This window comes from Muscardinus avellanarius (assembly GCF_963383645.1).
Source record: "Muscardinus avellanarius genome assembly, chromosome: 4".
Classification (NCBI taxonomy): Eukaryota; Metazoa; Chordata; class Mammalia; order Rodentia; family Gliridae; genus Muscardinus; species Muscardinus avellanarius.
Window position 1 is genome coordinate 110560746 of NC_137789.1, and position 12349 is coordinate 110573094.

The 12349-nt window shown below is 44.9% G+C and overlaps 1 protein-coding gene across 1 annotated transcript in view; it reads left to right on the forward strand.

Annotated features, from left to right (window-relative positions):
* The window catches only part of ARID5B (AT-rich interaction domain 5B), a gene marked incomplete at both ends in the record, with an annotated part of 191502 nt that extends 184160 nt beyond the window's left edge, over window positions 1-7342 (forward strand). The window contains 2 exons of the mRNA XM_080693885.1: window positions 127-325; window positions 5156-7342. Coding sequence (XP_080550011.1) covers window positions 127-325; window positions 5156-7342 — 2386 coding nt within the window. The remainder of the gene's footprint in view (window positions 1-126; window positions 326-5155) is intronic.
* Between the last annotated feature and the right edge of the window lie 5007 nt (window positions 7343-12349).

A 12349-nucleotide genomic window follows, 5' to 3' on the forward strand; every position in this document is an offset into this window, starting at 1 on the left:
ATACACTGAACATGTCCTGTGCGGATAAGTGGGGGCGCTGTAATGAGAAAAGAAAGCAAACTTCTGTAGCATTGCTGTTTCTGGAACTCATCACCTGATTGACCCTCTCTTCTGGTCTTCTTTTAGACTAATCCTCCCATATGAAAGGTTTATTAAGGGAGAAGAAGATAAGCCCTTGCCTCCAATCAAACCTCGGAAACAAGAAAACAGTTCACAAGAAACTGAGAATAAAACAAAAGCATCTGGAACCAAACGCATCAAACATGAAATGCCTAAGAACAAGAAAGAAAAGGAGAATGCCCCAAAGACCCAGGATGTAGCCAAGGTGAGTTGTGTGTTCCTGGGAGTGCTACCTGTGAAATACGTTCTGCCTACAGGTCTGCGGGAGCCCTGGACCCCGGCTGTGTCCCTGAAAAAAAAAATCTAGCCTCGCCCTTCCCTTGGTAGTTCTCCAATACCTGAAAGCTCTCCTTTTTGTCAGGAGCTGAAATGCAGTGCATGGTACGGAGTGGGATGGGCATAGAATAGAATGTAGAGAGATGAGAACATTCTGTAGAGAAGATGATAGCAGGTGTTCAGATTCTAAGCTCCGCAGAACCATACCTGCAGCTCTCTGCATTGAAGGGCTTCTACGGGGACATGGCTTCAGCCCCTTTATGTCAGGAGTCCTGTTTCTTTAGGGGTCTGCGGAGACGAGCTGTTGGAACCTCCCTGCTATGTCCCTGCCAACTCTGGAGATGAGTTTCCCTCCTATAATGGACCTGTGCAACAGCCCTGGGTTGCGACCAGTTTAGCAATATCTTAAGTACATATTATTTATAGGGGAATTTTGAAACAGTTCCTCTGAAACTATTTTTATCTGTCATATTAACAGGTAGTTTCTGAACCTTTTAAAACAAGCTCCAGCTACCCACAGCCCCCAACAGTTACTTTTTAGTAGAAACCATTACTGATAGTATACAGCTAGTCATAGAGGCTGGTCTGGGCTCTGCTTCAACATGAATAATAAAAACCCTGCTCTCCATTAGAGAGAGAGAGAAGAGAGAGAGAGAGAGAGAGAGAGAGAGAGAGAGAGAGAGAGAGAGAATGAACTTAGCAGCCACACCACATTTGGAGACAGCATGTTTTAGGATTCAACCCCAAGGGAATTTTGGTGCTGATATTAAACACCCTCTAAAAATCAGGTTTATAATGAACACATAAGAGACTTCTTAATTAAACACTGGTTTAAAGCATGCACACACACACACACACACACACACACACACATACAAACACACACACACACACACACACAAACTCCAACCTCCTGACAATATTAACTTACCCAACTAACATCTCTATATGAAGACAGTATTGATGCCAAGAGGAGACATTCTGGTTTTGTCCTTATTTTTAAGTGATGTAATTATTTTAAGCCCTAGTAATTCTTAAAAGGAAGGGAGGAGGGAAATGATGATGCAGACTTTTAAACATCTGCACATTTGCAATGTAAATGGTCATTCAAAAGCAATTCCAGGGCTTCTATGCCATCCACCTTTTATCCCATTGGAATGGCTATTTGTTATAGGGTTTTTGTTTATTTATATTGTTGGTGTTATTTTTGGTACTGAGGATTAGACCCAGTACCTCTGAGTTAACCCCCCTGTCCTCTTTTATTCTTTATTTTATTGAAACAAGGTTTCACTAAGTTGCTGAGGCTGCCCTTGAACCTGAGATCTTCCTGTCTCAGCCTCCCAAGTACTAAGATTACAAGCATGCACCACCATGCCCGGCTTGTTACAGGGTTTGGGATCAGTAAGTTCCTTTAGATGTCATATGTACAGAGGACTGAGGAGCCAGGTGCCCTTTGAACAGCTCCATTTGGGGTATAAAGTTTGGCATGGTTGATTCATGAGTTGTGCAAGGACCCTTGGCTCTCAGACGGAGCCCATTAGCCTAGACAATGACTAATTCCAAGAGCAGAGCCCTGCCCTTTGGAGTCAAGAGGAACCCCAAAAGCTGTGAGGCTGCCTGTTTCCCATAGGCTCCTGCTGCTCTCTTCAAGGGGTTCTGAGTGTCTGGAGCTCCAACAGTTGTTGTGGGAGGCTATCTTAGCTACATGGACTCTCCCAGCCTCTTCAGGATGTACTTCATAATAATAAACACTCCCTACCTCTAACAAAGACTCATGTTATTGATTAGTTATATTTCTTCTCATTGACTGTGTTTGGAGTTTAGATTTTATTGTTGTTTTTGTTCTTTCACATTTAATTATTTGTTTATTTATTTACTTATTTTACTGTGGTATTGAGGATGGAACCCAGAGGCATTCTTCCTCCAAGCTATACCCTCGGCCCTATAACATTTTTTTATCTTGAAACAGAGTCTCACTAGATTGCTGAGATTCTTACTACATTGCTGAGGCTGTCCTTGAACCTGTGATCCTCTTGTCTCAGCCTCCCAAGTACTGGGATTACAGGCATGGGCCACCACACCTGACTTACATTTTTTTTTTTTTTCTATGTGAAGCCCTGTGTTCAGTGGAAATAGGAAGCAAGTCCACTATTTTCAAATAGTGTGGTTGTAAATGGCATAGTGGGAATGTATCATTTAGCATTCAACATACTAAAGCAGGTCATAATATGCCATCTTAGAAAAAAGGACCTTTTACTTTTTTCAGCTTAGCTTTCAAAGGCCCTCTCAACCTGTTTTATAGCCAGAGGCATGAGGCACCAGTATAGCTGAGGGCCAGGATATAGAAGCTTCAGTGCAACTGAATATCCCCACAGCCCCACTTCCAGCCGAGCCCCTCAGAAAGCAACAATTAAATGCAGTTTTCCTTTTGTATTTGCCTTTCTCACTTTTCTGTGTCTTCAGAAATGTAACGCGTAAGCTCAAGAGACCAATGATGATTATTAATGTAGAACAGCCAATGATATTTGTACTGAAAAAAGCAGCTATTAGTGAGAGAGAGAGAGAAAATAAGCAAAGATGCTTAGACATAACCCTAAAAAGTAGGGATATCTTTCTTTAAGTGGATTTAAGGAGAAATATCTATGAAATGGGTATGATGATTCCTCAAAATTTTTGTTCCCGTGTATTCCTTAACCAGCATCTTCAGGTTTATTCAAAGAGGCTAATGGTGTTGACTTTTCCTTTTCTTCTTTTTTCTTTTTGATGGTACTGGGGATCAAACTCAAAAGCATTCTACCTTCAAGATACACCCCCAGCCTGATTTTATTTCTTATTTGGAAACATGTCTTACTAGGTTAATGAGAGTCTCACAACTTATTGAGTCTGTCCTCAAACCTGCAATCCCCCTGTCTCAGCCTCTCAAGTACTGAGATTACAAGTATGTGCCACCATGCCCAGCAAGCTTTGCTTTGCTCTTCTTCCTTCTTCTCTTTCTCCTCCTTCTCTTTCTCCTTCTCCTTCTTTCTTTTGTGTGTGTGTGTGTGTGTGTGTGTGTGTGTGTGTGTGTGTTTGTTACTGGGGACTGAACTCAGGAGTGTTCCATATCTGAACTATATCCCCAGCCCTATTTTCTTGAAACAGAATCTCATTAAGTTACTGAAAGTCTTGCTAAATTGCTGAGGCCGGTCTTGAACCTGCGATTCACCTGTCTCGACCTCCGTAGTACTGGGATTACAGGCATGCACCACCATGTCTGACAGCATTTCTTTTTTTTAACAGAGAAGAATAAAGTTTTAGGGATGAGTAGGGCGGGAGGAGGGGGACCAACTCAACACAACTGCTTTGTGGCCGTTTCACTACACGTGTCAGGCCAGAATGACAGCAGTTTTGAGGAGCCTCGCCAGTCAGCTGGGCCACAGATGGAAAGTTAAAATGAGCTTCTAAGGTCAAAGCTTATGTAGCTACAAAACACATTAAGTGGGTCAAATTGTACCCACAACTTCTGTGAGTAGAGACACGTCATGAGCATCCATCTCAAGCCAGATGTGCTGGTGCGTGCCTATAACCCCAGTACTTAGGAGGCTGAGACAGGACGATTGAAATTTTGATACCAGTGCATAGTAACTGAGTGAGACCCTCTTCTCGAAATAAAAATTAAAAAGGGGTAAGAGGTGTAGCTCAGAGGTAAAAAACCCCTGGGTTCAAACCACAGTGCCACACACACACACACACACACACACACACACACACACACACACACCAATACAAAATAAGCATTCCTCTTACTGACTATATTGTATTTATTTGTGGTGCTGGAGATTGAACCCACCGGTGTTCAACCTTTGGGCTACACCCCCCAGCCCTTTTCATTTTTTATTTTGAAACAGGGGCTCACTAAGTTTTTGAGGGCCTCACTAAGCTGCTGAGGCCGGCCTCAAACATGCCATCCTTCTGTCTCAGTCTCCTAAGGACTGTGATTATAGGTAACTGCGCCCATGCCCGGTTTGACTATAATTTACTTTAATGAACAGAAAAAACATATATATGGTGGCACTCACTTCCTGAACTTTGACAATTACACCTTAGATTCTAATATCAATGTAGTTAGCTGTAGCCTCGAAGGACCTGGAGATAGACAGGCCACCATTGCATCTGCACACCATTTTCATATTATCTGCATGTCATATGATATTAAGTGAAAATGACCAACCCTTAAGCATCACTAAATTTCCCATGCATCATGTAGAACACAATTGGAAGGGATTTGCTCTCTCAAAGAATGGCCGGGAATAAGTTCATTGTTTGTTGTTGATGTGGAGTTGGTTGGATTTTTGAAAGAGAGATGCTTAAAAAAAAAATCTTTCTCAGAAGTGTCATAAAACACAACATGTAATTTAAAACCCATTTGGATAATTGACTGATTTGACAAGAAGACAACCTTAGAATTAAACTATATATTAGAATCAAGGAGTGATGTGATTGTATACCATCAGTACATAACACTTTGCTATTCTGATAGGTGTCTCATGAGGGAATGAAGCAAATATGCATATTTCCTCTAATGTTTCTGTAATTTAGACTTCTTTGTTTAGAGCCGTGATTGGAAAGTAATAAGGCCCTACTGAAACTCGATGAGCTGATTGACAAGCCCTTTTTCCAGAAAAAAAAAAAATACTGCTGCATGTAATACTTTATTTCCTAGCAAAACATGTCAGTGTATTGAGTTTTCTTCTGACTGTCTTCTGAAATGTTTTATCAGGTTTCATCAGAACAAGAGAAGGAACAAGAGACTTTAAACCAGAAAAACACCGTGGAGTCTCTCCCAGCAGCAGACGGGAAGAAAAAAATGGAGGGGTACCAGGATTTTGCAGCGAGGCCCCTGGCGTCCAAAACAGAGCCAGAAAAGGACAATGAGACCGACCAAGTTTCCAACAGTGGGAAGGAAGCTGAGGAGGCGGCGGTGGAGAAGGGACCTGCACCTCCACTTTCAGGAACCCCTCTGGCTCCGGATAGAGATCCAGCCCCAATCCCTGGGGCGGGCAAACAGACCCTAACCTCTACCAGTGCCCTGGTGGATTCGAAACAAGAATCCAAACCCCACAGTTTCACAGAGAGCCCTGAAAATGACGTCCAAGAAGCCTCCTTTGCCAGCTTCCCTGCCGCTCAGACTCCACTGACGAATCAGAGCGATGCAGAGGACCACAAACTGCCCGCCATGGCGGACTACATCGCCAACTGCACCGTGAAGGTAGACCAGTTGGGGAGTGATGACATTCACAACGCGCTAAAGCAGACTCCAAAGGTCCTCGTGGTCCAGTCGTTTGACATGTTCAAAGACAAAGACTTGACTGGGCCTGTGAATGAGGACCACGGTCTGAATTACACACCCTTGCTGTACTCCAGGGGCAACCCGGGCATCATGTCCCCGCTGGCCAAGAAGAAGCTTCTGTCTCAAGTGAGCGGGGCCAGCCTTTCCAGCAGCTACCCCTATGGCTCCCCACCCCCGCTCATCAGCAAAAAGAAATTGATGGCCAGGGATGACCTGTGTTCCGGCTTGTCCCAGGCCCACCATAGCCCAAGCACTGAGCACATGGCAGTGAATCGGCCCTCGGTGATCCAGCACGTGCAGAGCTTCAAAAGCAAGCCGTCAGAGGACAGAAAGAGCATCAGTGACATCTTCAAGCATGACAAGCTGGGGCGATCAGATGCTCACCGCTGCAGCTTCTCCAAGCACCACCTGGGCTCTCTCGCTGACCCCTACATCCTAAAGCAGGAGATGCAGGAGGGCAAGGAGAAACTGTTAGAGAAAAGGGGCCTCCCCCATCCCCACATGCCCAGCTTCCTGGCTGACTTCTACTCTTCTCCCCATCTCCATAGCCTCTATCGGCACACCGAGCACCATCTTCATAATGAACAGACATCCAAGTACCCTTCCAGAGACATGTACAGGGAATCGGAGAATACTTCTTTTTCTTCCCACAAACACCAAGAAAAGCTCCATGTAAATTATCTCGCGTCTCTGCACCTGCATGACAAAAAATTGGCTGCCGAAAAGCTGGCTGCTGCAGAAGCCCCCACGGATGACCAGCCAACTGATCTGAGCCTTCCCAAGAACCCACACAAACCAACTGGCAAGGTCCTGGGCCTGGCCCACTCAGCCACAGGGTCCCAGGAGAGCAAAGGCATCTCCCAGTTCCAGGTCGTCAGCAGCCAGAGTCGAGACTGTCACCCCAAAGCCTGTCGGGTATCGCCCATGACCATGTCGGCCCCTAAGAAATACCCTGAATCACTTTCAAGATCCGGAAAACCCCACCACGTGAGACTGGAGAATTTCCGAAAGATGGATGCCATGGTCCATCCCATCCTGCACCGGAAAATGAGCCCTCAAAACATTGGTGCCGCGCGGCCCATAAAGCGTAGCCTGGAGGATTTAGACCTTGTGATTGCTGGAAAAAAGGCCCGGGCGGTGTCTCCTCTGGATCCGTCCAAGGAGACCTCTGGAAAGGAGAAGGCCTCTGAGCAGGAGAGCGAAGGCAGCAAGGCAGCCTACGGCGGGCACTCCGGGAGCGGATCAGAGGGCCACAAGCTGCCCCTCTCCTCCCCTATCTTCCCAGGTTTGTATTCTGGGAGCCTGTGTAACTCCTCGGGCCTCAACTCCAGGCTCCCCGCTGGGTATTCTCATTCTCTGCAGTACTTGAAAAACCAGACTGTGCTTTCTCCGCTCATGCAGCCCCTGGCTTTCCACTCGCTGGTGATGCAGAGGGGAATCTTCACGTCTCCGACAAATTCTCAGCAGCTCTACAGACACTTGGCTGCGGCCACACCTGTGGGAAGCTCGTACGGGGACCTTTTGCACAACAGCATTTACCCTTTAGCTGCTATCAATCCTCAAGCTGCCTTCCCATCTTCCCAGCTGTCGTCCATACACCCCAGTACAAAACTGTAAGCCCAGCTCTGCCCGGCATCCCAGCACAGCGAGGCTCACGGAGCTTCACTACCTAATTGGCGCTGGTGGCTTGTAGAGTTAGAAGTCAGTATTCCTTCTAATCTGGGGGTACGATTAGGCCCAGCCACAGAGGCCAAGAGGAGAGGCAAATATGCCTGATTTTTCTGGGACGACTCCAGCCTTGGGTGGTCAGTCTTGGCGTTGGCTCCTCCAGCTCATTCACTTTGCCTGTGGGTCTAGTGAAGGGATTTACACATATCCAAGAAGAACTTAGAGGACCCCAGAGCTGAGTTCCAACAGTCAGGAAGCAATCTAGGCAAAAAAAAAAAAAAAATGGGGCAGGCTTTTCAAAGGAAGGGGCAAGAAAGACTGGCAGACATAGCCAAAGGATGCTCCTCCTTCTAGAAAACTCTCCAAGGTTCAATCAATGCAATGTATAGTGAAACTTAGTAGACCTTTCGTTTGACACTATTATACAATCCAGAGAAGTAAACACTGTTAAATTGACTGTATTATATATTTGCTTCTTAAAACTACCCGTATCACTGTTTGCTCACCTAATTTATATACAGGTAGTTCCATCCCCCCCGCTCCTTCTTGTCCTCATCCCCCCCCCTTTTTTTTTAATTAAACAGTATCGCTTTTGTTTGCAGGTGTTTTGTTTTTGTATTTGTTTGTTTTGTTCTAAAGGCTGACTGACTGTCCTTGTTGATGTATGTTTGTCATTTTTCCACATCTTATCATTTTGAGCAGCTTTGGGTGGTAAAGTTATTGTTTACAAATTGAAGCAACTGATTCTAGTGGAACAAATGAAAAAAAGAAGCTGTCGATGGTGCAAAGAACATTCATTTGCAGATCCGCAACTTACGGATCTTGTTCCTCATAAATGGCATAGTTGAGAGAGCTTTTACACTGCTTACCCGGCCAAATGCTTTGCTTTGAAGTACTGGGTTTTGTGAAAATATTGAGCATTGTACTTACCTTATCTAGGCTGTGAAACTGTCCTACATACCAGAGGAATCATAAAAACAAAAACCTCACTGGCAGCGAGCTGCTGAATAACAACAGAATCTAGAGGACATATTTGTGGGCTGCGCAGATATTTTAGGAATTTCAGAAATTAAAACAGGAGCCAGAATGACTTACATTTGGGGAAAGAGGGTTGGGACGAGGATAGAGCTGGACCATCCAGCGGAATTGCTGCGGAAGGTCTGGCCGCCGAGCGGCTTCTCCGGGACCCGGCCTGTTGAGTGGTAGCTAGACATATTTGTCTTCAGTGCTTGGTGTCTTGAGTCCAGGGTACATCTTCAGGGATAATTGGCATACCGGATTACCCACTACAAAAGAAAGGTATCCTCTTGGGGTTCCCCGGGTGTGAGTTTTGTGTGCTTGTGCGCACAGTGTGGCTTGAGCTTGTTTCGAACCGCCTGGTACTGCTGCCCGCTTTATGATGTCTTTTATGGTGGGAAATTCATCGTCAAGCCGTTCAGTCAAAAGACACGGAGAGTACCTATTGTCATTCTCACCACTTCGTCCCTTTGGCTCCCGAGATGGGACACGGAAGTGGACACATTTTTTAAGTCTATTGACAGAGAGAGGATGCTCTTTCCCATCCCTCTTCCATCCCTGTCGAAGACTGCCTTGGCGAACTCCCCAGCCCACTGTCCCCCTCCCCCAACACTACCGGTAGACTTTAGAACCATAGTTAATCAAGTCTTTTACCTCTGAGATATTTAAGTCTATGAAAATTGATGATGATCTTCAACTTCTAAATAGGCAACTCAACCGCAAAATAGTCAAAACTGATACCAGTGAAACTGCGGCTCTTACACAAAGCCATGCATGCCGTGCGTTTGTATTGAAATGTCTCCATGATATGAAGCCAAATATTCCATGTAACATACTTACTATCCAAAGGTGGAAACAAAAGAATGTAGAGATCCAGTGTTAAGAGTTCCATTTGCTTCAATTAATTATTTACCTTCCTGTGGAATAATATATATAAATATATATTTAATAGAACCATAGGTAGACTAGTAGACTTTAGATTATAAATGTGTGAGCGCAGATTATCCTGCTATTGCACAAGAATGAGGGGGGGTAAAATAAGGAATTTCAAATCTAGCTGGCAAAACGCCAGCCAGGACACATGTAAGAAAGTTGCACTAGATTGAATGATCACAGAATCGGAGAACACGAAAGAAAAGGAAACTGGCGATTCTGCCACAGATGTGGACTAGATGGTACATGGGTTCTGTGAGTTCCTTTGTCAAAGAAAACGGGCCGTCTGCCCGGTGGAGCTCACCTATCCGTTTGGGATATGTGGCATCGATGTTTTCCCCGCCGCAGTGATCGATCGTTCTGGCTTCGTCTTGTTGGAATGCGATCACGCCATTTTCAAACAATGTTAACATAGTCTAGTTTCTGTTGCTCTCATCTCTTCCAAGAGGAGACTTGCTGTTTCTGCCTGAGGAAGCGCATACCCTCGGCAAAACATCAGGACAGAGAGAGATGGGGAGTCTGTTCCCCCACAGAAGCCAAGTGCTATTTGTTTTAAAACTTCGAACAGAGATCTTGGAAATTCCTCAAAAAGACCATTGAATTCTTCATTGGCTCAGAACTACGTTTTTTAAAAAAAAGTCTTAAATAGGGCTTTGTTTGCATTGTTTGAGTTCAAGGGGCCTTATTATTGAATGGGATTGCACAAGCCTTTCTTTGTGCAATCTAACCATTGTTATTGGTAGTTTTGTAAAGGAAACTGTGGAATCTAATTGGCAATGGAGTTATAAATCTATTTACTGAGAGTGGCTTCCAAGAAATGTTGCAATTCAAAATGCGCTAAGTCCGTGATTTATTGGAGATTTGAAGATTCCAAATAATAGTTTCTAAAAACCTTTCCATTGCAACTTCTGGTCTAACTTTTGGAAACTCAACCTTAAAAAAAAAAAAAAAAAAATTTTTTTTTAAATCCAGCCCAACCAAGTTTCAGAATTAAGTATTCTTCTAGTAAATGATTTGAACTTGTAATATTTGCCACAGGACTGACTTATTTATTTACTAGCTAGAAGCTCTTAAGTTCACTTATTTATCAGGGCCTCTAGACAGGAGGGTTTGTGAAAACTCAATATTGACTTTACAACTTTCTGACCTGGTGCATGAATTCTCAAGTACTGTATTTCACTGTGTTGGTGTGTCTGATGGAAATTTCGAGGTGGTCCCACAAAATATTTTATGTAGTGTGCCTTCAAAGAGAACCATTTATTTCTCTTCACTTGTCGTCCCACAGAGTCACATTTGGTGGTGGTCAGCCAAGTCCCATCCGGTCGAGTTTTACTCTTGTCCCAATTTTAAAGCGAAATGGGAATGATTTCGCCCCGGTGAGACCGACCTACACCACGGAATCGATGACCTTGAGCGCGTAAGCTCCAGGGTGGGCTGTTGATGTATTTGATATTCTGCGTGTCTCCCCATGGTTGAAATATGTCTGAAGAATAGAAGCATAAACTCTTGGCTGTTTATACTTTTTTAAACTTTCCTGTGTTGTAAATATTGTATACTTTTGGTGATTCTGGCTCTGTCACCTCTATGCTCTGTAAGGTGATTATTTGTATATAGCAACATGGCCCAGTGATATTAGAGAGTTTCCCAATGGAGAGGTTATTGAGTAACCTTTGCAATCATTTAAACACTACCCCCGGAAGAATGCTGAGCCAAGTATAAACACTCAATTTTGTATGTTTTCCAAATTGTACTTATTACTGCTTTTGATACTGTATTACGTGCCAATAGTTTCCCAATCACATAGCAGGCAAGAGATATTTTGTACTTTTTGATCCACTGTAATATTTAATAAAAAATGTTACTATCTGTTTCCTTTGGCGTGTCTGTCCTTTCTTCCTGAGGAATGTGGTGATGCCGGTTTTACTCACTAGGACATAATCCTTAGGGAGGCGTGTCAGCTTGCCCAGGATGACCTCACTGGCAAATGGCAGCCTCGAGATTCGAACCCAGGGCCCTCACGTCTATGTACTTTCTTTGTATATCAAGCTCCTCTCCTGGCAGATCACCAAAGTTCCTGTTTATTTATCTGGTCAACTAAAGTTGACTCAGGCCTCTGTTGCCAGGTAGACTGTTAGGAGCTGGAGAGGTACCATGAATGGTTAAGTAAGAGATAAATATTGTCTCCGGAGCTTATAAATCTTAAGGGAAAGAGTTAATCAAATAGTCACCCCAATAAACGCAAACCTTCAACAAGACCTAATTCTGGGGGAGGAGGCACGTAACGGCTGAAGTGTCCCATAAAGAGGAAGTGCTGACCACACTGATGAATGAGGAGCGAGCTTGGGTTACGGAGGAGAGAGGGAACTGGAGGCAGGGTAATGCGAGCACAGGGCACCGCGTGTGCAGAGGTCAAGGCAGGACGGAGCCGGGCTTATGACGGGGATTGAGGGGGAAAGGGCCGCGCGGCACGATTACAATGTCGAGGGAATGAGGTCTGGTGAGATTAGAGTCGAGCAGGGGCCAGCCCCGGAGGTCCCAAAAGACCAGATTGAGCATCTTGATCTTTATCGCAAGCAAGAAGGAAGAATTCGGCCCAGAGCTGACTCGTCCAGATCTGTCTTTTCCACGGTCCCTCTGGAGGGCTGCTGGGAGAGGGCAGATCGAGAGCCGTCTAGCCTGAAGGCGGGGCGCATTTTGATTGGGGTGATAGGATGGAAAAGCGGACGCATTCCAGGGGTGCACACATGCCCCTTTGAAGGACGAGTGAGCAAACTTGGTGGTGGATTAAATGGGACGGTCGGTGGTGAGATGTTCCGGGAGAATTGGAAATCCAGGGTCATCCTCCCTACATTCTGAGGTCTGTGTCTTTTATTCACAGACCTGGTGAGGGACAGCGATCCGAATCTTCCCTTTGATCCTCTGCCTCCAGGCCTCTCCCTGGCTCTTGCTCAGCTATTATTAGTTGAAGTTGGTATTTACAAAGAGGTGTGTTATGTGCTCCCCCCG